At 36.3% G+C, this 27,998-nt stretch overlaps 1 protein-coding gene across 8 annotated transcripts in view; it reads left to right on the forward strand.

The window, feature by feature from the left end:
• LARP4 (La ribonucleoprotein 4) overlaps window positions 1-27,998 on the forward strand; it is a 206,902-nt gene that overhangs the window by 148,668 nt on the left and 30,236 nt on the right. For 7 of the 8 annotated variants that reach the window (XM_082741255.1, XM_082741256.1, XM_082741253.1 and 4 more), the window contains 7 exons: window positions 6,152-6,299; window positions 6,908-7,060; window positions 8,943-9,018; window positions 13,769-13,905; window positions 15,762-15,865; window positions 18,571-18,681; window positions 19,852-19,905. In XM_082741255.1, the coding sequence (XP_082597381.1) occupies window positions 6,152-6,299; window positions 6,908-7,060; window positions 8,943-9,018; window positions 13,769-13,905; window positions 15,762-15,865; window positions 18,571-18,681; window positions 19,852-19,905 (783 nt within the window). The remainder of the gene's footprint in view (window positions 1-6,151; window positions 6,300-6,907; window positions 7,061-8,942; window positions 9,019-13,768; window positions 13,906-15,761; window positions 15,866-18,570; window positions 18,682-19,851; window positions 19,906-27,998) is intronic. The other variant, XM_082741254.1, reaches the window with a different exon arrangement.

The raw sequence follows: 27,998 nt of genomic DNA on the forward strand, positions 1-27,998 counted from the left end.
CCTCTGAAGAGTAAGTAAAGTGCTAAAAATTCTTTTTTTTGCACACATGCCTCTGCTATTTCATTCAAGTAGACAGTTGAAAATCTGCTCTTTGACTGGTTTGTGTTAATAGCTGAAATAGACTGGGAAGACCTAGTTTCTGCCTTCCTTGAGCCCATTGCCCAGCTTTAGAACTCCTATTTAGATAAACTGTTACAGTGTTTAATAAAATAGAGGTATGTACAAATAATAAGAAGGAGAGAGGAAGAAATGACCAAAATAAAGTTAGGTGCCCAATGTGCATAAAAACTATAGGGAATTTTGGTAGACTAGGCATTATGTCTTTAAAAATGAAGAAACTGGGGCCAGTAATTGCATAATTACTGGGTGGCAGAATAAAGTTAGTTTTTGTTGCTGTTTGTTGTTATACTTGTCCTTCAGTTGTTGGAATTACTCTAAATTTAGCTTCATTGAGACTATATTGATACTTCTTTTTTTAAGAAGTATTATGAATTAGATGTTTTGGAAAACAATTGAAAATGTTGGTTAAAAATTTTTTTAAAGTTTTTTTTTAAGCAGAGCATTAAGCTGTCAAGAAAGCAAATGAAATCTTCAGACTAAAGTTAAAAAAAACCACTCATCTAAGAGATAAACAGATCATAAATGCAGAGATTAAATGGATTTGTTGGTTCTTATGAAAACCAGAGCTTTGGTTTTAATTGGCAGTGCTTAGAGGACACAAGGTAAACTAGTTGGAAAACAAACTTTCCCAGAGAAAAGGGAATTTGTCAGTTTTAGCTTTAAGTGGATTGGTGAGGCATCAGTCTTTCCTAATAATTCTAACCACAGATGTTCCTTTTGCCAAAGTAGAGTGAAAATTCACAATATATGTTGTTACCAAAATAACCATGTCGAAAATTAAAGGAATACTAGATTGGTAGTTTTAGTATGCAGTCATCTAGCAGACGGAAAACAAATCCTCCAAATATCTCCATATCTCCAGAGCATATTTTAAACGTAGTCAGAATTCCCACAAATAAAGTTCCAAGGAAATGGGCTTACAGTATAAAATCGGACAGCAGTAAGTCATCATGAGCATGGTTTAGCAGAAACAACAGATCACAAAAGCAAACCCTCAAACACAACAGATACTGTAATTATCAAATACAGACTATAAAATTAGAATATTTAATATGCTTAGGGGTACTTGGGTGGCTCAGTTGTTAAGTGTCTGCCTTTGGCTCAGGCTTTCTAGCAACCTTACTCTCCCCCTCTGCTGCCCACTCTGCCTACTTGTGCTCTCACTTTCTCTCTCTCTCAAATAAATAAAATCTTTAAAAAAAAAATGCTTAAAGGAAAGAAGATACTGAAAAGATGATCAAGAAACAAAACAGGGGTGCCTGGGTGGCTCAGTAGGTTAAGTATCTAACTCTTGATTTCAGCTCAGGTCATGATCTCAGGGTGTGAGATCCAGCCCCACATCAGACCCTTTGCTGGGTGTGGAGCCTGCTTAAGATTGTCTCTCTCCCTCTCAAAAAAAAAAAAGAAGAAGAAGAAAAAGAAAGGAAAGGGCAGCGCCTGGGTGGCTCAGTGGGTTAAGCCTCTGCTTCAGCTCAGGTCATGGTCTCAGGGTCCTGGGATCGAGCCCCACATGGGGCTCTCTGCTCAGCAGGGAGCCTGCTTCCCCCCTCTCTCTCTGCCTCTCTGCCTACTTGTGATCTCTGTCAAAGAAATAAAATCTTTAAAAAAAAAAAAAAGGAAAGTATTGGTCAGATAGATTTGATAATAGAACCAAACAGAATTTTAAGAAATGAAAATTATTTAAAAAGAACTTAGAAATTTAGTGGACAGGTTAAATTCATCTTAGAAACAGATGAAGAGAGAATTGATGAACTAGAAGAAAGAACTTAAGAAATTACTCAGAGTATAATTTCTTAGACAAAGAAATGGAAAACAGGAGAGGTGGAACATACCATGAGAAGGTATGAATATTTTATTGGCATTCCAGGAGGAAACAATAGAGCAGTTAGTTGATGGAGAGGCAGAGTTTGAAGAGCTAACGGCTGAGAATTTTACAGAATTGATGCGTTGGATTTCAGAGCTCAGTGAATCCCAAATAGATTATAAATAAAGAAGATTTTCACAGTTAAACTGGTGATTGTGAAACTGTAAATCACCATTGACAAAATTTAAGGAAAAAGATTAAGAGTGACAGCTAGAATGATGGCAAATTTCTGGTCACCAACTTCTGTACAAAACAAGGCAGTGGGAATATCTTTTTTTTTAATACAATTTTTTTTCTTTTTTAAGATTTTATTTGAGAAGAGAGAAAGCATGAGAAGGGGAAGGTCAGAGGGAGAAGCAGACTCCCTGCTGAGCAGGGACCCTAATAAGGGACTCATCCCAAGACTGGATCACGACCTGAGGTGAAGGCAGTCACTCAACCAGCTGAGCCACCCAGTCACCCAGTGAGGATATCTCTAATATGCTGAAAGGGAATGTGTGTCTTGTAAGAATTCTTTATACCAAGAGAAAAAAAGAGAATCTTTGAATTTTTTACACAGCAGAGACAGAAAGTAAAAAATAAAGGCATTTTCAGAGAAGGCACAACTTAAGAGTTGACTAAAAAGAATAATGAATAGGGCGCCTGGGTGGCTCAGTGGGTTAAGCCGCTGCCTTCGGCTCAGGTCATGATCTCAGGGTCCTGGGATCGAGTCCCGCATCGGGCTCTCTGCTCGGCAGGGAGCCTGCTTCCTCCTCTCTCTCTCTCTCTCTCTCTGCCTGCCTCTCTGCCTACTTGTGACCTCTGTCAAATAAATAAATAAAATCCTTAAAAAAATAAAAAATAAAAAAATAATGAATAATGTCCTTGCAGAAGAAGGAATGTGATTCCAGAAGAAAGTTATGAAATGTGAGAATGAATTATGTTCAAAGGAAATCAACAACAGCGCCTGGGTGGCTCAGTCGGTTAAGTCCGGCTAGGGTCATGATCCCAGGGTTTTGGGTTCGAGCCCTGCATTGGCCTCTCTGCCCAGCAGGGAGCCTGCTTCCCCCTCTCTGCCCGCCTCTCTGCCTACTTGTGATCTCTCTCTGTCAAATAAATAAATAAAATCTTAAGAAAAGATACATTTATTTAAATTTAATAAATATTGACTGGTATAAAACTAAAATAATATATGTTAATATATACAGGCACAAAATACATAAAGTAATCTTTGATGTTCATGTACTAAACAGTGTACATTATGCTCTAATTTGAAAAAAGTTTTTTAAATTTTTATATTTTTTATGACTCGGGATTTAAGGTAATATTTCAATGGAATGCTTTATTAGAGAAAAATATCTCTGATCTGAGTATTGTAGCAGATCATGTTCCCTTCTAGCCCATATCCATGCTTACATACTTCTTTGCAATTGTAATAATCTGTGAGCTGTAATCATTGGTGATTAATGCTAACTTCATACTTAATCTTTGTTTGTCTTTAGTTGGATATATTATTTCTCACAAAGGATAATCTGGAAAAGGGAGATAGTAATATAAGTACTAATTCCTAGCCCATAGAATTGCTTAACATTCTTACATTTGTTGTGGTGATGGTTATGGTTTTTTTTCACTTCGTTTTGTGAAAGCATTTTCCATTTTTATGTTTTCATATTTCAGCAACCCTACCAACGCACATAGTTGCACATTGTAATTTCTCTGGAATCTGGAATACATCTTAACAATATTTGATGCCATAGGTTAATTAACAGCAATTTTTTCTTTAATATAGTAGTACCCCTTTAGATTTTATGAAATATGGTAATGTATCTTTATCATTTTGAATAGCCGTGTAATACTTAGTGAGTGTGTGTCATTGTTTCCTTTATTTCTTGTCTGTCTGACTGGGTTACTTCCATTTTTGGCTCTTATAAATCGAATATGTGAGAATATGAGTTGTACCATGTTACACAGTCTCTGTTAAAGAATGAGTGTGCCGGCCGCCTAAGTGGTTCAGGTTATGATCCTGGGGTCCTGGGATTGAGCCCTGCATTGGATTCCTTCTGCTTCTCCCTCTCCCTCTGCTGTTCCCTCTGCTTGTGCTCTCTTACTCTCTCTGTCAAATAAATTTAAAAAACTGTTTTTTTAGAAATGAAACACTAATGTCAGAGCTGGTTTTTTTTTTTTTTTTTTAAAGATTTTATTTATCTGACAGATCACAAGTAGGCAGAGAGGTGTGCAGAGCAGGGTGGGGCTCCCCACTGAGCAGAGAGCCCGATGTGGGGCTTGATCCCAGTACCCTGAGATCATGACCTGAGCCAAAGGCAGAGGCTTTAACCCTCTTAGCCACCTAGGCACCCCCAGAGCTGGGTTTTTAATTCAGGTATGATTCTAGATTACAGGGGGATTTCATGGGACATAATTAATTGCAGAAGTACAATCAGGCCTCCCAGAAGCTGTCTTCTTAACAACTCTGTCTGGGAGCTCTGCAGTTTTGCCGACCCAGAGGCCTGCTTTGGTTGCCATGTTTAGTGTTGGTGATACCATAAAGGCTTTTTTTTTTTTTTTTTTTTAATCACCCCATGAGCCAGAGCCAGTGGTAAGAACTCCCTCTAGGTAGACAAAATTTCTGACAAACTTAAATGATAAATTCACTTACTTTTCATGAAAGCTGAATTTGCCCTTTGAATTTACCTTCTGGTGCCTGTCATCCAGGGGAGAGGCCTAAGGCTGAGAAGACTGTTAAAAGTGATTTTCTGAACAGGGTCTAAGCTTTCTGAAAGGTCATTAATGCACTTGAGAAGGATCAAGTCCTTTTGTTTGGTTGAATGAGGTAAAAGAAGTAGATTTAAATGATGTATGTAGAAGATTACTTTAAATGTCAGTTATTTTGTGAACATTAAGAATATTCACTTTCGGGCGCCTGGGTGGCTCAGTGGGTTAAGCCTCTGCCTTCGGCTCAGATCATGATCTCAAGGGTCCTGGGATCAAGTCCCGCATCGGGCTCTCGGCTCAGCAGGGAGTCTGCTTCCTCCTCTCTCTCTCTCTCTCTCTCTGCCTGCTTCTCTGCCTACTTGTGATGTCTCTCTGTCAAATAAATAATCTTAAAAAAATAAAAAAGAATATACACTTTCAGGACAAATGGAAAAATACAATCTAATAAAAGGCAGATTGCTGTTTGCCCGGGGGGGGCGGGGGGATGTTAAGATTTTATTTTTAAGGGGTGCCTGGTTGGCTCAGTGGGTTAAGCCTCTGCCTTCATCTCAGATCATGATTCCAGGGTCCTGGGATCAAGCCCTGCATCGGGTTCTCTGCTCCAGGGAGGCTGCTTCCTCCTTTCTGCCTGCTTCTCTGCCTACTTTGATCTCTGTCAAATAAATAAATAAAATCTTTAAAAAAAAAAAAAAGATTTTATTTTTAAGTAATCTATACACTCACCTTGAGGCTCGAACTCATGACTCCAAGATCAAGAGCTGTGTGTTCAATCTACCAGCTGAGTCTGTCAGACACCCCAGATTGCTGTTTTTGATTTGGGAAAAATTTCCAGTGATAGAATCATTCAGACTCAAAGATCTCTGTCACAGGATAAATGGCAGTAAAAATTACATTCTCTGGAAAATCATTCTAGATAACTCAGTTTGCTATAAATACACACATGCACCAAAAAAAATGCCAAAGATCACTGAATAGTTTGAATACATTTTATGACATTTGCAAGTATATTGGGGTAAAGCAGCATTTCTATGTTGATTGTTTATAGATAATATGCTTTTTATTGTATAGGTAGCTAAATTTTATACATGAACATTTCAGTCCATCTCCTTAAAAAAAGTTATTTTCAGGGTGCCTGGGTGGCTCTCCCTTTGGCTCAGGTTATGATCCCAGGGTCCTGGGATCAAGCCTCACGTCGGGCTTCCTGCTCAGTGGGAAGCCGGCTTCTTCCTCTCCCTCTGTTTGTGTTCCCTCTCACTGTCTCTCTCTAAAAAAAAAAAAAAAAAAAACAACCTTAAAAAAAAGATTTATTTTCAACATGAGCCCAAAACTTTATAATTTTATTTAATATTTGTTATTAAATTACTTAATATTATTGGGGTTTCTTCACGTTCAAGTAAAATCAAAGTCTATTATCTAAATTTGTAATTTTAATGCATTTACTTTTAAAGTTTACAAATAGATCATTTGATTATTTAGCAGGTAACATCTAAAGGAACTGGTTTAAATCCTAATGCCAAAGTATGGCAAGAAATTCCTCCTGGAAATAGTGATGCCACTCAAGTAACTCATGGAACTGAAAGCTCTTGGCATGAAACAGCAGCCACATCAGGGTCTCATCCTGAGGGTATGTCCTTAATGTTTCATCAGTACAAATCATGTTTTGGTTAAATAATGACCAAATCGGTTTATACAACTTGGGGGTATCTCTTTTGATTATTTGATTAAATATATTTATAAATGTTTAACATGTAGTTTGTACACAGTTTTTACTTTTAGTATGAATGAATTGTCACTATTTCACATAGTAGCTTTATCTTTGGGTCTAGCATTTAACTCACTTATGATATGGTAGTTATAAATTAGTTTTGATATATTATCATTGGCAATGCTGTTTACTCACTGTTTGACTTTGCATAAATGACCTAACATCTCTGCTTGTTTCTTTCATCTGTAAAACATGAATAATAATTACTTTTAGCATAGGATTTTCTTGTACATGAAGCTGCACATAGATAGTGCTATATGAGTTTAAACTGTTAATAATCATTTTAGCTTGTCCATAATGGTGAACTTAATCTTCCTCAGGAAGAGAACTCTTACTACAGCCATGTGGACATTATCTCAATTGGGAGAAATCCTTAAAATCTTACTATAGAAGACTTAGTGCCAGAGTTCCTAAAGATAGGATTTAAAGAATTCCTATTTACTTTCAGTATATTTTCTTTAATACAGGTAATACAGAGCTTTCTGATGATATGTGTAAGGAATATGAAGTAATGTATTCATCTTGTGAAACCACCAGAAATACTATAAGCATTGAAGAATCCACTGATGGAATGATTTTAGGGCCAGAAGATCTGAGTTATCAAATATATGACATTTCTGGTAAACTTTATGCTTTTATTGGTAAAAAGAGCATATAGTACACTAGTGTTTTTCCCTTTACATTCTATCATTGTTCTAATAAAACTTTGGCATTGATCAATCCATTTTCTTATTTGAAAAGAACTTTATGTTAATGAAATGCTTCGTTATTTTTATAAATACTGTTTTCAGATGACAAACATGAAACGTGACTTTAAAAGAATGTTTAAAGGTCCTATTAAAAGTATGAAATTAAAGATAAAAGGAAAAAATAGTCAATATAGTTAAAAGGGAACTAAATTATAATTTTTCAGAGAGCCCAAGTTTCTTAGTCTGTTAGTTGGGATCAGTGCAAGTTCTGTGAATTTCCCATTACTTTTCTTATTGTGGAGTGCATTTACAAATGTGAAGTTGCAGGGATTAATTTTGAGAAAATGGCTGTATTAAAAATATGGTTCTACTTCAGTCCAACCTGTGAAATATATTTTTTTTTCACAATTATTTAAGTAGCATGGGTTAGTTAGTAGTTGGCTTGGATTTAAAATGGATGAGATTTAAAAGAAACTAAAAATGGACCAAAGACCCCAACTACCTAACTTAATTTTTCTGATTTAAGGGATCTCTTTGGAAAACAAATGTAATAGGGGGTGCTCTATTCTATTGCTGCTTAGTTCTGTGAGTTCAGTCACATACATAAACCTCTATCCTCAGTTTCCTTATTTATTATAAATACTTAGACTAGATTTCTAAGTTTTGTCTGCTTGTGAGTTGATTTCTGAAGTGGCATGGGTGGTATTTCTATATACTAATTTAAGGTAGTAGTTCATCTCCCTACTTGTGGTCTTAATATACCTAACCACTGGGTACTTTAAACATAGAGTTGGTTTTAGTATTTGGTTTTAGTAATGTAGCAACCAGTTGTTATTTTAATAAGTTTCCTGTAATGACATTGGAAAGTTAAATGAAGTTATTGCTCATTTTTAGGTAGCACATTTGGGTGGTTGGATTTTTTATTGGAAGGATTGCATATACATAGAAATAGAATGCTTCTTATATTTATTTTTACTGTAGTTAATCTAATATCTGCTGTCACTTTAAATCTTGAGTACTAAGACAGGGTATTGGTAAAATCATGCACAAAATACTTATCTTTACATATATTCTGTTGCCTGAATTAAAAGGAAATTATCCTACTTAATCACTAATGCTTTTTTTAAGAAGAGGACAGATTACATGCTTTGAGTCTGTAATGTTTTGTGTAAGATTCTAATTAAAGAGTGATGGTTTTCTAGGCTTGAGTTCTGAAAAAAAAATCTCGTGTTCTGGGTTTAAATATTGAAGGCATAGAGGGCATTAGAGTTGTTTTAATCCTTTGAATGTTTGAGTGTTTTAAATATTCCTGGGAATATAGAGTGCCCTATAATCAAGGAATGAAAAGAGTATTAAGAGATAAAAGTTGAAGTATGACTAACATCAGATTTAGTACCAAGAATATAGATATAGATACATATATCCCAATTTATTTAGCTAGTTCCTTCTTATTTAGATTACTATTACTTTTGTTCTTTGAGCTTTCATTAAAGGAATAAGTAGTTACAACATTTTAAAAGTTTTTAGGGTAGTGTTTTACAGTAATGTAGACAAGTACCTTTAGTATTAATTGTGCTTTGTTCATTACTTGATAAAATAATTTTAAACTGATCTGAAATCTATCTAAAGAAAGAATAGATAGATTAAAATTAGTTAGACTTTGTTAGAATTCAGTTGAACTTTAAAAATAATAGTTTTGTAAATTTTAATTTGTGTGTACTTCATGACATATTCTGAGCACAACTATATGTAATGTTTATTGCCTATTATGGTAATTTATTGTTAACGCTTTTCCTCTGTTTTCTATCTTCAGGAGAAAGTAATTCAGCAATTTCTACAGAAGACCTAAAAGAATGTCTGAAGAAACAATTGGAATTCTGTTTCTCCCGGTATGTTAATCATATTTTTTTATTGAGATTTCTCATTTTTTGAATTGTTTGGTTAGTAGATATAAAATACCTGTGAAATAGAATGGAATAATGGTGGTTTTAATTTCCTTCAGTAAAATACTTTCCTTATTTTTTGGCATATTCTTTATTATATTTCCTAACTAAATTTAAAGATGTAGTCTCTAATTGGATATGCAAAGGATCTAGTCTTAATAGAAAGGTAATGAAATACTGGATTGGATTACTTTTGTTTTGGCTATTGGATACTTTTCCTATAAACATATTCAGGTTTAGGGTTCTCAAAACATTGGTTATCTTTTTCCTTTTTTTTTAAGATTTTATTTATTTATTTGTGTGAGTTAGAGAGCATGCACAAGCAGGGGGAGCAGCAGGCAGAGGAAGAAGCCAGGCTCTGTGCAGAGCAGGGAGCCTGATGTGGGACTTGATCCCAGGACCCTGGGATCATGACCTGAGCCAAAGGCAGGGGCTTAACTGACTGAGCCACCCAGGAGTCCCCCCCTCCCCTCCTTTTTTTTTTTTTTTTTTTAAGATTTTATTTATTTTCGAGAGAGAGTATGTGCATGGGGCAAGGGGGAGGGCAGAGAGGAAGGAAGTTTGAAGCCAACTCTGTGCTGAGTACAAGCCTAAAATTGGCCTCAGTCTCATGACGCTGAAATTATGACTTGAGCCAAAACCAGGAGTCAGACACTTAACCATCTGAGCCACCCAGGCACCCCTTGAGATGTCTTTCTTACTGATAACAATTATGTAGGCATATTTATAGTCTAGATGTCATAAAACTTCAGTATTGTAAAACTGCCCCTTCCAAAATAAACAGAAGTTTTGTGCTCGCTTCGGCAGCACATATACTAAAATTGGAACCCAAATAAACAAGTTTGGATATGTATGCAAAGGTAATGCCTTCAGTTTTCCTTATATGTGGTGAGAGGTAGGACTGGTAAACCAAAAATTTTTCAAGCTAGAAACCTGGATTTTATCAGACTTTTCTTTATGTCTTTTTTTTTTTTTTTTTTTTTAATTTATTTACTTTTTATGTAAACTCTATGCCCACCATAGGGCTTGAACTCATGACCCTGCAGTCACGAATACCATGTTCTACCTACTGAGCCAGCCAGGTGTCCTTAGACTTCTTAATTTCTTTACACATAATATACTCTTGACTCAGTTTTAATTGATACTTTGTTCTAAATAGCTCCTCCTTCTTCCCCTCCTTTTTTGCCTTCGTAGTCTTTGTAGTCTAGTACAGAATAAAACGATGAAAGTGGAAGTTTCTGTTGTTAGTCATTTGTTCCTGCAATAGAATTCATTTTCTGTAATATACTTGTCATAATTATTTTAAAATCTTTGCCTACTGCTAGATCATTTGTATGTCTGCTTATATTTGAGTTTTTTCTCTTGGTTCTCTGTCATAATTTCCTGCCTTTTTGCATGTCTTACAGATTTTGATTATATGCTAGACATTACATATAAAAGCAGTTAAGAGCTGCAAATGACAAGATTTTTCTCTCTAGACAAGATTTGAGCTTTCTTATAGGCAGAAGCAGATTGATTGTTTCAGTCCAGTCAGGAATTGAGCTGGGTTAGGGCTAAGCAGCCACTTTAATTAGACTCAGTCTGCTTCTGATTTATCTCTGTTCCTTAGGCATGACGTCTTTAGTTTTTTGATTTAGGAGTTGTCTGTTTTCTGTTACCTCAATCCTGAAACACCAAGGGAGATTTAGTCCTGTTCTTGAGGGGTTTGAGACTAGCTCTTTAGTTTCTTCCCCTGTAACCCTCAAATTCTGGCAGATCTCTTGGGAGATGGAGGGGGAGACCTCTCTTGTTTTTGACACAAGTTTCTTCCTTTCACTGGAACTTCTACAAAACCACAGAGATGTTACTCTGCCTTTTCATCCTGGTTCCCAGTCTCCCACCTTCCTTCTTAAAGCTCAGGAAATGTTATGTGGGGGTAAATCTCCTGTACGTTAGGAGCTCCTTTAGTTTTCTTTTTTCAATTTTTATTTTAATTATTTTTTATTAATTTTTTTTATTTGATAGAGAAGAGATCACAAGTAGGCAGGCAGAGAGGGGGAAGCAGGTTCCCCACTGAGCAGAGAGCCCGACGTGGGGCTCAATCCCAGGACCCTGAGATCATGACCTGAGCCGAAAGCAGAGGCTTAACCCACTGCCACTTCTTTAGTGCCTGGGTGGCTCAGCTAGTTAAGTGTGGCAACCCCACTTCTTTAGTTTTCAATTCATAGTGCTGGTCCTATGCAACTGCCTAAAACTGCTCGTTTGTCCCTGGTCCCGGATCTGCAGACCCCCTCAGAAAAGAAAGGTCATCTTTCTGGAATTTTATTTTGTTCTTGTAGTTTCTTTCCTTCATCTCCAGAAATGTGATTTTTTAAATTTAGCCAGGCTTTTTTAGTTGTTGCAGTAGGAACACTGGTTTGTCATGATCTACCACAGTTCAAACCAGTTATGCGATTGACACTTGTGGCTTCACAAAATTGTTACCAGTACCTATCAGGTGTTAGTCATGAGTAGTCAAATCACAAATGTGACTTATGCCCGTTAATTTGATATGTTTTTGATACATTGATTTAATATTCTGATGAGATGAAGTTTCTTAAGAGTTTGACCAAGGTTGGGGCACGTGGGTGGTTCAATCAGTGAAGCATCTGACTTCAGCTCAGGTTTTGACCTCAGCATCATGGGATGGAGCCCCACATCAGGCTCCACACTCAGCATGGAGTCTGCCTCTCCCTTTCCCTCTGACCCTACCCCTGCTCATGTGTGATGATGCATACATGCACTCTCCCACTCTCTCTCAAAGAAGTTAAAAACTTTTTGAAAAAAGGTTTGGGACGCCTGGGTGGTTCAGTCATTAAGCATCTGCGTTTGGCTCAGGCCATGATCCTAGGGTCCTCGTGAGGCTCCCTGCTCAGTAGGGAGTCTACTTCTCCCTCTACCTCTTCTCCTCCGTGCTTGTGATTGCTCTCTTTTTCAGACAAATAAAATCTTAAGAAAAAAAAGAAAGGTTTCACCAAGTTTTTATAAGAACAGATATGCTGAAAGTCAGAGTTGGTTCAGGCTACAACTTTTTAGTTGTGTAAGCCTGGGTGGCTTAGTCAGTTTAGTGTCCGGCTCTTGATGTCAGCTCAGATTGTGATCTCAGGGTTGTGATACCCATGTTGGGGTCTTGGACATAGAGCCTGTCTAAGATTCTGTCTCTCCTTCTCCCTTTGCCCCTCCCTCGCCTCCCCTCTCTAATAAACAGCAAAAAAAGGTGTTATTACTATGTTAGTATGTTCCTCCTTTTATGCTAAAGTGAGTTTAACTTTTGCTGGTATCTTCTCTATTTTTTGCCCCCAAAACAACTTGTTGACAATTGTAATTTTCAAAAAGTAATTGCTACTGGACAGCTGGGTGGCTCAGGGGGTTGAGCCACTGCCTTCAGCTCAGGTCATGATCCCAGGGTGCTGGGATCAAGCCCCGCATCAGGCTCTCTGCTCAGCAGGGAGCCTGCTTCCTCCGCTCTCTCTGCCTACCTCTCTGCCTACTTGTGGCCTCTGTCTGTCAAGTGAATGAATAAAATCTTTTAAAAAAAGTAATTGCTGGGGCGCCTGGGTGGCTCAGTGGGTTAAGCCGCTGCCTTAGGCTCAGGTCGTGATCTCAGGGTCCTGGGATCGAGTCCCGCATCCGGCTCTCTGCTCAGCAGGGAGCCTGCTTCCTTCTCTCTCTCTCTCTCTCTGCCTGCCTCTCAGTGTACTTGTGATTTCTCTCTGTCAAATAAATAAATAAAATCTTTAAAAAAAAAAAATAAATAAAATTAAAAAAGTAATTGCTACTTTAACAACACTTGAGTGTAGAGACCTTTGGCCCTACCCTTTGCCAGGCACTAGGGCCTTGAAATACATTATGAACAACAAAGATTTTTCATGGAACCTATGTTCTGGCTGGGGGAGACAAAACAAACAAAATTTTTTTTTTTTAAGTGAAGTAAACAGTTTAGAAGTGTGCTAAGTGATAAGTGCTATGGAAAAAAATTTAGAACCCTATAAGCAAGAGAAGGGGAATCAAGACTGCTTGGGTGGTTTCAGTTTTAAATAGGGTCACTGAGAAAAGGGGCTTTTAGGCAAAGACTTGAAACTATTTATAACTAGACTGCTTCAGAGATCTGATGTGAATAAGACAAATGAATATGATTTTACTTCAGTTTGTTACATAAGATTTTATATGTAAGATAGAAATGTTTAAATCTTTTTTAGAAATGTATCTTAAAGAATCTTTTAATTTTAAATGTTTTAAATTTCTTAAATGTAAGTAAAAAGTCAAACATACTTAAAAAATAACAAACATTCAGAAATTTTAAATCCTTTACAGTTAAACTCCTGGTGGAAGCTATAATTTTCTCTATATGCATATTCTAACATCAATGATAAAGTGTTTATAAGATGGAGCTACAGTGTATGTAATATTTTATTAAGCCTCTTTCCATATCAGTATAATTCCTTAAGGTTCTCTTGTTCAAAACTTTTGGTCATGATGTATTTGGTGATTCAGAAACATTCTGAGTGTTGTTAGAGTATCTTTGTTATGTATTTTCATAGTTCACAGTGTTATTTATTTGTAGTAGCTAAATTTTGTTTAACCAGACTTAATGACAGAAGTGAATAAGGGGCCTCTTTAGATGATTTTTGAGAATTCTTTGCTTTATGGGACTCTTGCTTTTGTTTATTCCTTTCAGAGAAAATTTGTCAAAGGATCTTTACCTGATATCTCAAATGGACAGTGATCAGTTCGTACCAATTTGGACAGTTGCCAACATGGAAGAAATTAAAAAGCTGACCACAGACCCTGATCTAATTCTTGAAGTGTTGAGATGTATGTAAATCATACCTTTTAGCTTATTTTTTAAAGTCAAAAAGCTAAGTTTTCTTTTGATTTCTGGTCAAGCAGGGAATTTTTTGTTTTTATTGGCCATTTATTTTTATTAAATTGTAGTTGACATGCAATGTATTTTTTCAGGTATACCACATAGTGATTCCACAATTCTATACATTAAGCTGTGCTCTCTAGGCAGGGAACTGTTCACTCCCTATTTTTTGTTATTCTGTTCCAATAATTTATCTTTTTATTTTTACTGACTTGGTATATAGCTTCTGTATCAGTTCTGTACCTTGGTTGTTCATCTTGATACCCACTTACTCAAATATAAGCAATTAAATCTCAGTTTTCTGGGCTATTAGAAAGTTATATGTATCATTACTACATCTTCTAAAGCATTGTTTCAAACTTGTGAACCCAAGTAAGAAGTACATTTTACCTTACAGCCCAGTACACACACCACATATCCCTACACAACTGAAATGTTAATTATTCAGATTAATACTAAATGCTTGGAATTAACTTTTTTCAAAATTGATTTCACAATTTAAAGAATTGCAGTCTATAGTTTGACAAATACTGCTCTAAAGTTTGGTAAAGAATTTGAGGTTTTAAGCATTTTTAATGGTGTTTGTGTCTTGTATCAGGATTTCTTGCTAACCTTTCTTTGCAGAACCTTGCCAAAGTTGGTTTTTTTTTTTTTTTTAAGATTTTATTTATTTGATAGATAGAGATCACAAGTAGGCAGAGAGGCAGAGAGAGAGGAGGAAGCAGGCTTCCTGCTGAGCAGAGAGCCCGATGTGGGACTCAATCCCAGGACCCTGAAATCATGACCTGAGCCAAGGGCAGATACTCAACTCAGTGAGCCACCCAGGCACCCAAACCTTACCAAAGTTTTAACCATTTGATCGAATAAAGGCAGATCTTCACTTTTATATGAAATATGTTGTTGAAAATATTTAACTTTTAAACATTTTTAAAAGCATTTAAATAAGTCTCATAATAGGCTTTTATGAGAGTAGAAGATTTTCATTCTCAGAGGGCTAAAAAAACATTCATGAAATCTCTTTTTGTGTAATGGTTTCTTAAAAAAAAACCCAGTCTTGGCATCAGAAAAAAATCAGCCAAGAGACTAGCAGAATCCTCTACCTCTGAGGGCTAGAACCTAGTACCTAAACCCAGCTCTTCTTCCCTGTTTTTTTTATTCTCACTACTTACTTCTTCAGAGAGATGTGGCATATTATCTCTGAAGGGACTAGAAATAAAAGTTTTGGTTAGATAATACTATCTTCATTAGATATTTCCTCTAAATCAGCATCTCAAGGATGGCTTCTCAGTGTCTGTAATAGTCTTTAAGAATAAATTGTTAAAATCAAAGGAAAGCTATAATCATTTGAGTTCAATTCTTGGTTTTAAGTGCCTCTTAGACTTGAATTTTAAGAACAATTTCTTTGTATGTCAGAATGCAGTACTGTAGTCCAGTTACAAGAGTGGAATGCAAATACACTGATTAATACACTTCTTATCTCCAGAAATCCAGAATTCAGTAATTGTACACAGGGTAATTTTACCTTGTTAGTTACGTATTATATACTCCTGAAGAGTTTTTCAGTGCCAAGACACAAAGTAGGTGCTCTATATATTTGTTCAAATAATAACATTTGACAGTGTTTCTTGTATATTAATTTCAAAATATTTTGTTATAACTGTAATTTTTGGTTCTGTAATTTAATTTATTGAGGATATCAATCTCTGCTAATTTATTCACTTGGAAATAGAAATGAATAGTTTTTAATGGTAATATTAAAATCTCACCTTGTCACTTTTGAATGAAACACTTTTTTAAATTTCAGCTTCTCCTATGGTACAAGTTGATGAAAAGGGCGAGAAAGTGAGACCAAGTCATAAGCGTTGTATTGTGATTCTTAGAGAGATTCCTGAAACAACACCTATCGAGGTAAATTATTAAGGATTGGTAAAGTTAAGTGTTCTTTAACTGTTTAAATCAAAGATAAACGAAGTGTAAGTCAGTGCCCTCATATCAATTATGTGAATGGGATATATTTTGTTTTGTAAATTCTGAAGCACTGGAAGAATGGCAGAAAGGGAGAAAGAAGATAATAATTCCATGTTCTTAGAATGGTAGACTGAGTATTGCCGTGTTACTGATTCTCAGTTTGTTCATTTGACTGGCAGTTAAAATATAAATAGGCTCTTTTGGGAACTTGAGGATTCACCTGAAAGAATACACTTAGGAATGAAGAAAAAAAAATACAAGAGTCAAGGCTTAATTCTGTTAGCTGGCAAATATAAAGCAGAGTTGTGGTCATAAATGTGGTGTGGTACAGATACAGGAATAAAATAACATTTGAATGGAACAGTATAATCCTGAAATAGACTCTTTGATTTAGTAATGAATTTATGATAACATTTATTCAGTAATTAGATTCTACCAGGTATTGTGCCATGTACTTTATGGTAATATGAAGCCTAAGGTTTTGTTATCTCTGTTTTACAAATAAAGTAACTGAGCCTTAGTATAGTTAAATAACTTGATTAAGGTCACATGACCTGTTTGAATGACAGAATCTGATTTGAACTCGCTCTCTGTGATTCCAAAGCCCATGTTTCTTAACCAGTAAACCATAGGACTTCACACTAAGTTGGCATATTCATGATAATAAGTTAAAGATGGAGAAGACTAATTAGTAGCTGATATGTGGTAATTGGTTAGTCATTTAACTTGCCAACTAACAAAGTTGGCATATTAGTAGTTAATCTTATTGCCCAGATTCATTCAGTATTAACTCTCCAGAATGAAGATTTCCTAAACTTAGAAACAGTGAGAGAAATTAGAAAAGAAACTGTCACAAGATAGATGTTCTATTTAAAATTATGAACTATATGTCAAAAGTAACAAATCGAAAGGAAAATTGCAAAATGGGAAGAATATTTGCATTATTAAGAAACAGTGTAGAATATATGAGCCTGAACTCTAGAGCCACGCTGCCTGGATTTAAATTCCAGCTTTTTACTTGAACTCTATGACCTTGCATTAGTTACTTAACCTCTTTTGCTTTGGTTTTTTCCATCTATTAAATGGGATAGTAGTAATAAGTAACTCATAAAATTGTGAGATATAAGTGAATGAGTATATAAAAAACTTAGAGCAGTACTTGGCATGTAAAACAGATCTAAGATTAGCCAGTACTATCATTTTTATAGTTATTGTAATTTATATTCTGAATACATAAACAGGTCACACACATGAAGAGCAATAAATGAAAATGAACAAGGCAGCAACATACTGTTCATTAAAAAAAAAAGTAAAGGAAGTGCAGATGACTAAGATAGCTAGAGAGAGCCTAGGCAGTAGTCCCTGAAATGCACATTAAAATGAGAGATTTGGGGTGGTGATGAAAGATTACTATCAGGTAGAACAAATTACTTTAGATCCAGACTTCTTTTTTTATACTTGGGAAAGTTAATCTGTAAACATATACAACTCTTCCTAAAGAATAATAATGGCGAAAAATAAAAAGATCTAAATAAATAAGTCAATTCATTTCACAGAGAATTAGAAATATTTAGAGAATATCTATGGATTTTTGGAAGGTAGAGATCAGTGGATGGCAGTCTAACAGTTCCACAGGTAGTTCTATAGAAATGTAATTCTGAACTGGATGAGATTTTATTAACTGAACTTGGTGATATTTCACCACTTTCACTAATATCACAAAACTCAGCTGGTTGTACACTACTTATTTCGAGTAGTATTTGACCCAAGCAAATTTCATCATAAATAGAAATGTTATTTTTAATTCAGTGTAGTAAAAATTTGAAGGAGTTAGAATACAGGTTAGACTTAATTGTGAACATTGTGAACATTGAAAATGGACACCTTGTGATATTTTGGTATTTTATGGGCATTTTAGCCTAGTAAGATTCTTTATGTTTGGGAATTATTAGTTACTAGTGAATTTCTCATTGAACTCAAATAGGTATTAAACAAAATGGAGTTCGGAGGCATACAAATCTGGGTTTGAGTTCTTGTTTGTGATAGTGTGAGTAGGTTAAACAGTTTGAGCTACCATTTCCTCACCTGTAAAGTTGGTATGATAAGATCTTTAAAACAGGATTGTTTTCAGGTTAAATCTATGTCTTATCCTGCATGGGATTTCAGTAGATGTTTTCTTTCTCTCTGTAACCATTTAGAGATACTAATGTTGACTTCCAGTTGTTTTCTTTCTTTTCTTTTTATAAACTTCCTTCAAGCTGTTAAACTGTGTTAAACACAATTCTAAGTTTTGGTAATCTATTTTTCTTAAATGCATATATTATAGTTTTCAGTTATTGAATTTCAGTTTCAGTTATGGAGAAGGGAAGATACTTTTGCACAGAGTTCGTGTCTGTAACTCTGGTATAGACAGAGCATCTGGATTGAATGAGAATGCATCCAAATAAATACTAAGACTAGAAAATGTTAATGGAGGACATACTTTTCATTTTTTGGATAATGGCAGGTCTAGAAAGATTTTACTGTTAAGGAAAATTTAGCTTGCCACTAAGAGTGTGATGAAATGCTTCAGTTTTGCTGATATTAAAATAAGATTCTATTTCTAAATCATATATAAAATTTACAGTAAAGTTTTTCTTTCGTAGGAAGTTAAAGCTTTGTTCAAGAATGAAAACTGCCCAAAGGTGATAAGCTGTGAGTTTGCACACAATAGCAACTGGTATATCACTTTCCAGTCAGACACAGATGCACAACAGGTGAGAAGAAAACTTTTCTTCTGATTTGAAGTCCTGGTGGTTAAAGTAGTAGTATATCTTAACTGAGAAAATATGTGCTAACGGCAGTATTTGTAAAGACTATTGAGCACCTTGTTCACCTTTTTGGTTGTGCTGCTGCTTCTTCTTTTTTTTTTTAAGATTTTATTTATTTAGGACCCTGGGATCGTGACCTGAGCCGAAGGCAGAGGCTTTAACCCCCTAAGCCATCCAGGCACCCCCAAGCTTTTTCAGTTTTGATTTAAGAAGTTTATTTCCTATCAGTAAAAAAATTAAAACAATTTTAAAATTAATTTAAAGATTGGGAACCATGTACTCAGTAGTTGGAATTTCTAGTACGTACATACTAGGCCCACAATAAATACGTAACTTCCTTTCTGATTCTTGGAATTTTGACATTAATGATTTTACTTTGTTGTCATGTCCAATTAAAGAGTAATAATCCCTTGAAACAAAAGAAAACCAAAAATATATCTAATAGCATTTTAAAACCACTCACTAATTGATTGATTGATTTTTAAAGTAAACTCTACCCCCAGTGTAGGGCTCGAAATCATGACCCCAAGATCAAGAATTGCATACTCCAGGGGCGCCTGGGTGGCTCAGTGGGTTAAGCCACTGCCTTCGGCTCAGGTCATGATCTCAGGGCCCTGGGATCGAGTCCCGCATCGGGCTCTCTGCTCAGCAGGGAGCCTGCTTCCATCTCTCTCTCTCTCTGCCTGCCTCTCCGACTACTTGTGATTTCTCTCTGTCAAATAAATAAATAAAAATCTTTAAAAAAAAAAAAAAAAGAATTGCATACTCCACCAACTGAGCCAGAGAGCCGCCCCTCTGATTTTTTTTTTTTTTTAATTATTCATCTTAGAAAACTGTCTGATTGAACCATTATATGTAGTGAAATTTTGGGTCTGTTTTGACTTTTGTGCATCTTTTCCTGCATTAATCCATAGTAGCTAATCTATAGTAAATGTGAACTTATGCTGGGGTGTTGTTACTTTCTCATTCCTTATCACCTGCATAATGGAATTGACTTCAGAATTTTTTATTGTTTAGTTTGGAGATGATTGCTAATACCAAACTTTTGATAGAGTAAAGATGGCGTTAATGAAATGTTTGAATGCTAATAAAAGTTCCTTTCTGCTTTGTTAACAGGCTTTTAAATATTTAAGAGAAGAAGTTAAAACATTTCAGGGCAAGCCAATCATGGTAAGAAAATGTTTGTAAGTATAGAGCCTAGTGTGAAACCAGAAAATTTTTGTTGCTTGTCTGTTTGAGAATTTAAAACACATATGCATAATAATGGATAATAATAAAACCTGCAATGATTTTTTTTTCCCTGCAATGATTTTAAAGAAATTTTATATGATGTGCTAGAAAATTAGCTGTTAGGGTAACAGTTATTTCCAAAGGCCTTCCTTTAGAAAGCATGAAGTTTTAGTTAGATGCTGATTGATAACTTTTAAGATAATTAAAATGAGGATTAGGGATAATTTTTTAGTAAAAAAGGTAGAAAATGTTCTCAATATTGTCACTCTCATCTCAAAATTAATTGCATCACCACACTGATGTTCATCTGTTTGGGAATCTAGAAATTATTGATGACACTTGCTCACTGTCTTTACAGGTCTTCTCTTTTCTCAGATCCCGTGGAATCTACCTTTATTACTTGTTTCAATTATTACTGCTTTGTTTAGGCTTGAACGGTCAGAGTACCTTTTAACTGTTATGCCTTTAGCTTTCCCCCCACTTTTTCATTCTCCCGTTGCTACCATCTAAAACAGAGTCATAGGGCACCTGGTGGCTCAGTTGTTTAAGCATCCAACTCTTGATTTTAGCTCAGCTCTTGATCTCAGGTCATGAGTTCAGGCGCCACATTGGATTCCAAGATACTTTAAAAAAATAATAAATGCATAAAATAGAATCCCAAGCATTCACTTAATTTGGTACTTGTGCTTACTTTTACATGCTACTTATTCCATTTGTAATGCAGTGATGATGTATTTGTGAATGTATTTTAGTATTCTTGGTCTCTTGAGCTCTTAACATGTATCAGTTTCTGTTCTAAACACTTTATTTGTATAGAGTCATTTAATTCTTACAAGAACTTCATATGGTGGTTACTCTTGTTCTCCATCTTGTGGTAATGAAAGTTACCTACCCAATTTCACACAACTAGTAACTGAAAGAACCAAGATGAGAGAAGCTTACATTTATTAGGAGAATGTATATCAGGCATTGTTCTAAGGACTGGACATATTTAAACCTCATTATTGATGTGTGATAGGTGGTATTATTACTTTTTACTTTAGAGATGAAGATACCTGCCATTTGTCAATCTATTTCCTCTGCTTCCTATTATCTCCCTCCCCTACTTGAGGCTATAAAGATCTTCTAGGTCTTCTGGTAGCTTTAAAATTTTATATGTCAGATTTGGGTCTTTGATACATTTGGAATTAATTTGATATACAGGATCTGATAGGAATCTATTTTTTTTCCATATATGCAAAGGCAGTTGTCTCAACACCAAACAATTGGTTGAATGGTCTGTGCTTTTACAACTTGTGTATGATGTTGCATCTATCAGATTTGCTTTAGGTTCTCTATTCTATCAGTCTCGTCTTGTCTTTTATTTTTTTTTTATTTTTTTATTTTTTTGATTTATTTATTTGGGGCACCTGGTTGGCTCAGTGGGTTAAAGCCTCTGCCTTCAGCTCAGGTCATGATCCCAAGGTCCTGGAATCAAGCCCTGCATCGGGCTCTCTGCTCAGCGGGGAGCCTGCTTCCTCCTCTCTCTCTGCCTGCCTCTCTGCCTACTTGTGATCTCTGTCTGTCCAATAAATAAATAAATGTTTTTTAAAAATAAATAAATAAAAGGCAGAGACTGGGACGCCTAGGTGGCTCAGTGGGTTAAGCTGCTTTCTGCTCAGGTCATGATCCCAAGGTCCTGGGATCAAATCCCACATCGTGCTCCTTGCTCAGCAGGGAACCTGCTTCTGCCTGCTGTTCTCCCTGCTTGTGCTCACTCTCTTGTTCTCTCTCTCTCTCTCTTTCTGCCTTCAGCTCAGGTCATGATCCCAGGGTCCTGGGATAGAACCCTGCATGGAGCTCTCTGCTCAGTGGGGAGCCTGCTTCCCCCTCTCCCTGCCTGCCTCTCTGCCTACTTGTGATCTCTCTCTCTCTCTGTCAAATAAAAATTTTTTTAAAAAGGCAGAGACTGGCAGTTTGAATTAAAAAAATAAGATCCATCTATATGCTGTCTATAACAGATTCATTTTAAATTCAGAGATACTGAAAGTCACAGGATGGAAAAGGATGTTCCAAATAAATAGTAACCAAAATACATCTAAGGGGTGCCTGGGTGGCTCAGTGGGTTAAAGCCTCTGCCTTCGGCTCAGGTCATGATCCCAGGGTCCTGGGATCGAGTCCCACATCGGGCTCTCTGGTCATCAGAGAGCCTGCTTCCCTTCCTCTCTCTCTCTCTGGCTGCCTCTCTGCCTGCTTGTGATCTCTGTCAAATAAATCTTTAAAAAAACAAAACAAAACAAAATACATTTAAGATGGCTGTACAGTTGACCCTTTCAACAACACAGGTTTGAATAGCATGGACCTACTTATATGCAGACGTTTTCAATAAATATAGTACAGTATTGTAAAGGTATTTTTTCTTCCGTTTTTTAAAAAAAGATTTTAATTTATTTTTTTGAAGATTTTATTTATATGACAGAAAGAAAATACAAGCAGGGGGAGGGGAGTCAGAGGGAGAGGGAGAAGCAGACTCCCTGCTAAGCCAGGCTGGATCCCAGGACCCCGAGATCGTGACCTGAGCTGAAGCAGATGCTAAATGGACTGTGTTGTCCAGGTGCCCCCACCCTGCGAATTTTTTCTGTTACTGCCTTTTTTTTTTTTTTAAGATTTTATTAATTTGACAGAGAGAAATTACAAGTAGATGGAGAAGCAGGCAGAGAGATAGAAATAGGGAAGCAGGCTCCCTGCTGAGCAGAGAGCCCAACGCGGGACTCGATCCCAGGACCCTGAGATCATGACCTGAGCCGAAGGCAGCGGCTTAACCCACTGAGCCCCCCAAGCACCCTGTTACTGCCTCTTTTATTTCTAATTTTTTTTTTTTTAAGATTTTATTTATTCTTCAGAGAGAGAGGGAGAGAGAGCGAACACAGGCAGACAGAATGGCAGGCAGAGGCTGAGGGAGAAGTAGGCTCCCTGCTGAGCAAGGAGCCCGATGTGGGACTCAATCCCAGGATGCTGGGATCATGACGTGAGCCAAAGGCAGCTGCTTAACCAGCTGAGCCACCCAGGCGTCCCTTTTATTTCTAATTTTGATTTCCTTCTTTCCTGTCCTATATATTTTTAAAGTTTGTGTGTGAGGGGGGTTCTCTTGGTTAAAATTAAATTTATAACAATCTCATGTGAATAATACCAGTTTAGTACTAATAATATACAAATACTTTGCTTCTATACTTCTCTATTCTATTCATTTCTCTCTTAAACCTGATAAGAAAAAAGAGGAGTTACATACCAAAAGTATAATATTTTCTTTTGTGTTTACCTATGTAATTATCCTTACCAGTGTTCCTTAATTCTTCTTAAGGCATTGAGTTACTCTCTGGTATCTTTATTTCACCCTGAATTACTCATTAGCATTTTTTGTAGGATAGGCCTGCAAATATCCTTTACATTATTTTATTCATATGTCTTTTTCCACACCCTTAGGTGTGTCCATGGTTTGCATTAGCTCATTAAGCACTTTTAAGATAGTTGATTTAAGTCTTTGACCAGTAATTCCAATGTCTGGGCTTACTTAGGATGGTTTCTATCAAATTCTTTTTTTCCTGTGAATGGGCCATATTTCTCTATTTTTCCGTGTGTTTTATAATTTTTCGTTGAGAGCTAAACATCTTGAGTATTACCCCTAGACACAATTCTGCCATTTTTTAACCTTTTTTTGTCTATATATGCAAATATAATTTTAGGGTAAATTCCTAGAAATGAAATTGCTATGTTAAAGAGTATATGCCTTTACTTAATAGATGGAACTAACTTAATTCATAGTAGTATTTTTTATTTATTTATTTTTTTAATGTGGTTGATTCTGATTTTTCTACTTATGTTTCTGGCTGTTTTTCTATTAAGATTTTCTTAATGATTTGTGATTACAAAGGTTTTTAGAGGAGATTAGTCTTATCAGATATGACTGTTACTGTGTTGTTAGTACTTCTGTGGAAATTTATTTTTTGTAGCAGGGTTAAAAGATTGATGAATCTTTTTCTCTATGCCTTTGGATTTTGAGTCTAGTTTAGCTCAGGTCCTCTCCAGAAAAAGTTATTTTAGTTAGTTTGTTTGTTGGTTTTCAGGCAGAGAGAGAGAGGGAAGCAGAGAGCCCGAGAGCCTGAGATCATGACCTGAGCCAAAGGCAGAGGCTTAACCCACTGAGCCACCCCGGTGCTCCTAGTTTGTTTTTTAATCAACTTTACTGAAATATAATTTGCATACAATAAGATATATATATATATATATATATATATATATATAGGATATATATAAACATATATATATAGATATATATATATGTTTAAGATTTTATTTATTTATTTGCCAGAGAGAAAACGTGCACAAGCAGGCAGAGTAGCAGGCAGAGGCAGAGAAGCAGGCCCCCTGCTGAGCAAGGAGCCCAATGTGGGACTCAATCCCAGGACCCAGAGGCTTAACCAATTGAGCCACCCAGGCGTCCCAAGATAAATCTGTGTTGTTTTTGTTTTTGTTTATTTATTGGACAGACAGATCACAAGTAGGCAGAGGCAGGCAGAGAGAGAGGAGGAAGCTGGCTTCTGGCTGAGCAGAGAGCCCCACACAGGGCTCAATCCCAGCACCCTGAGATCATGACTTGAGCTAAAGGCAGAGGCTTAACGCACTGAGCCACCCAGACACCCCAAGATAAATTTGTTTTAAAAATAAATTTTTATTAGTGTTGGGAATGTTATGCATTGGGGTTTTTTTCTCAGTCAGTCTCTCCCACCATCCCCAACTGCCAATCTAGGCAATCACTAATCTGCTTTCTACAGCTGTAGTTTGTCTTTTCTGGAGTTTTCATATGAATGAAACCATACAGTGTATTCTCTTTTGTGCGGGACTTCGTTCACTCACCATTATTTTAGTGAACCATATTGTTGCATGGGTTGGTAATACATACTTTTTTATTGCCAAATAGTAGGAATGTACTTAGTTTGATTATCTAGTCACTTTTTGAATCTTTTTTCTATTAAAATTTTTTTGATTGTTGGGCTTATTATTGAATTATAAGAGTTCTTTATATATTCTGTATATAAGTTCTTTTTTAGGTATGTGTGTGTGGTATTCCACATCTATTTTCCCTAGCCTGTGGTTTGCCTTCTTGTTTTCTTCACAGTGCATATTTGAAGAGCAGAAGTTTTAGAGGTTTTTGTTACTGTTGTTTTGGTAGAAATGTAGATGATGTGTACAGTATTATGTTTCAGGTGTCCTACATAGTCATTCAAAATTTATATACATAGGAAGTGATTACAATCATAAATCTAGCTACCATCTGTCACCATACAAAGTTGTTACATTATTATTAACTATATTCCCTGTGTATACATTACATCCCTATGACTTAGTTTATAACTGGAAATTTGAACCTTTTAATTTTCCACTATTTCATCCATCCTTCCACTCTGTCCCCCCATCAGTCCCCACCAGCAACCACCAGATTTTTCTCTGAACACACGAGTTTGTTTCTGTTTTATTTGTATTGTTTTTTAGATTCCACATATAAGTGAAATCAACCAGTATTTGTTTTTCCCTGTCTGACTTATTTCATTTAGCATATTGATGTTGTGGCAAATGACCAGATTTTTTTCTTTTTTATAGCTGATATTCATGTGTGTGTGTGTGTGTGTTTGTGTGTGCACACACCACATTATCTTTATCCATTCATCTGTTCAAGGACACTTAGGTTGTTTTCATTTCTTGTCAGTCTAAGTAAGGCTACAGTGGACATAGAAATGTGTGTGTTTTTTCAAGTTAGCATTTTTGCTTTCTTTTCTTTTTTTTTTTTTTTTTTAAAGATTTTATTTATTTATTTGACAGAGAACACAAGTAGCAGAGAGGCAGGCAGAGAGAGAGAGAGAGAAGCAGGCTCTGCACTGAGCAGAGAGCCCGATGCGGGGCTTGATCCCAGGGTCCTGGGATCATGACCTGGGCCGAAGGCAGAGGCTTTAACCCGCTGAGCCACCCAGGCGCCCCACATTTTTGTTTTCTTTGAGTAAGTACTCAGAAGTGGAATTGCTAGATCATATGGTAGATGTATTTTTAGTTTTTTGAGAAACCTTCATACTTCATACAGATTTTATATATTTATTTGTCAGAGACAGAACACAAGCGGGGGAGTGGCAAGCAGAGGGAGAACCAGGCTCTCCACTGAGCAAAGAACCCGATGCGGGACTTGATCCTAGCCATGGGATCATGAACTAAGCGAAAGTGATACTTAATTAACTGAGCCACCCAGGTGTCCTGCTTAACCTTACTTTTTTCCATAGTGCTGCATCATTTTGCATTCCCACCAAAAGTGCACAGGGGGTACCCTTTTTCCCATATCCTCACCAACATTTGTTATTTCTTGTTTGTGTTTTTGCTTTTAAATATAGCCTTGTGACAAGTGTGAGGAGATACTTCATTGTGATTTTGATTTGCATTTCCCTGCTGGTTAGTGGTGTGGAGTATCTTTTCATGTGTCTTTTGGCCATCTCTATGTCTTCTTTGGAGAAATGTCTCTTCAGGTCCTCTGCCCGTGTTTTAATTTGAATTGTTTTGGTTTTCTTGATACTGAGTTTTGTGAGTTACTTACATGTTTTGAGTATTAATCCCCCCCTTTTTTTTTTTAATCATTTGCAGATTTCTTCTCCCATTCAGTAGGTTCCCTCTCCATTTGGTTGATGGTTTCCTTTACTGTGCAAAATTTTGTTGTTTGATATAGTCCCATTTGTTTATTTTTGCTTTTGTTTCCCCTCCCTAAGGAGACACATCCAAAAAAACATAGCTAATACTGATGTTAAAGAGCTTATTGCCTTTGTGGGTACCTGGGTGGCTCAGAGGGTTAAGCCTCTGCCTTCGGCTCAGGTCATGATCTCAGGGTCCTAGGTTCGAGTTCCCCGTTGGCCTCTGCTCAGCAGGGAGCCTGCTTCCTCCTCTCTCTGCCTGCCTCTCTGCCTGCTTGTGATCTCTGTCTGTCAAATAAATAAATAAAATCTTTAAAAAAAAAAAAACATTTAAAGAGCTTATTGCCTTTGTTTTCCTCTAGGAGTTTATGGTTTCTGGTCTTACATTTGAGTCTTTAATCCATTTTGAGTATATTTTTGTATAAAGTATAAAAACATGGTCCAGTGTCATGCTTTTGCATGTAGTTTTCCCAACACTATTTAATGAAGACACTATCTGTTCCCCATTGTATATTCTTGCCTCCTTTGTTAAAAATGAATTGACCAAAGAGCAGAAGTTTTATTTTTTTTTTAATATTTTATTTATTTATTTGACAGACAGAGATCACAAGTAGGCAGAGAGGCAGACAGAGAGAGAGGAGGAAGCAGGCTCCCTGCTGAGCAGAGAGCCCGATGCGGGGCTTGATCCCAGGACCCTGGGATCACGACCTGAGCCGAAGGCAGAGGCTTTAACCCACTGAGCCACCCAGGCGCCCCAAGAGCAGAAGTCTTAAAAAATTTTTAGAAGTTTTTAATTTTAATAAAGTCTGTTTTTAAGATTTTATTTATTTACTTGAGAGAGACCAAGCACAATCGGGGGAAGGACAGAGGGAGAGGGAGAAGCAGGCTTCCTGCTGAGCAGGGAACCCAGTGCAGGGCTCGATTCTAGGACCCTGGGATCATGACCTGAGCCAAAGGCAAACACTTAACTGACTGAACTGACTGAGCCACCCAGGTGCCCCTAATAAAGTCTTTTTTTTTATCTCACTTTTCTTTTAGGGGTCATGATTTTTGTTTTATCTGAAATCAACATCTTCTAGGTTCATGAATAGTTTCTTTTATGATTTCTTCTAGAGGTGTTACACTTTCACATTTAGATTATATTCAACATTTAGATTTTAAGAACGACTTCAGGTTTCTTTTGTGTGTTGTGAAGAGTCAAAGTTTTGTTTTTGTTTTTGTTTTTGTTTTTGTTTTTTTAATGAATGTACATTTGTTCCAACATTACCTTTTAAAAAGACTCTGGGTTACTTTGTTGACTATTTGTTGAACTTACATGCTTTGGTTTAT

The sequence above is a fragment of the Mustela nivalis genome, assembly GCF_964662115.1.
Source record: "Mustela nivalis genome assembly, chromosome: 7".
Classification (NCBI taxonomy): domain Eukaryota; kingdom Metazoa; phylum Chordata; class Mammalia; order Carnivora; family Mustelidae; genus Mustela; species Mustela nivalis.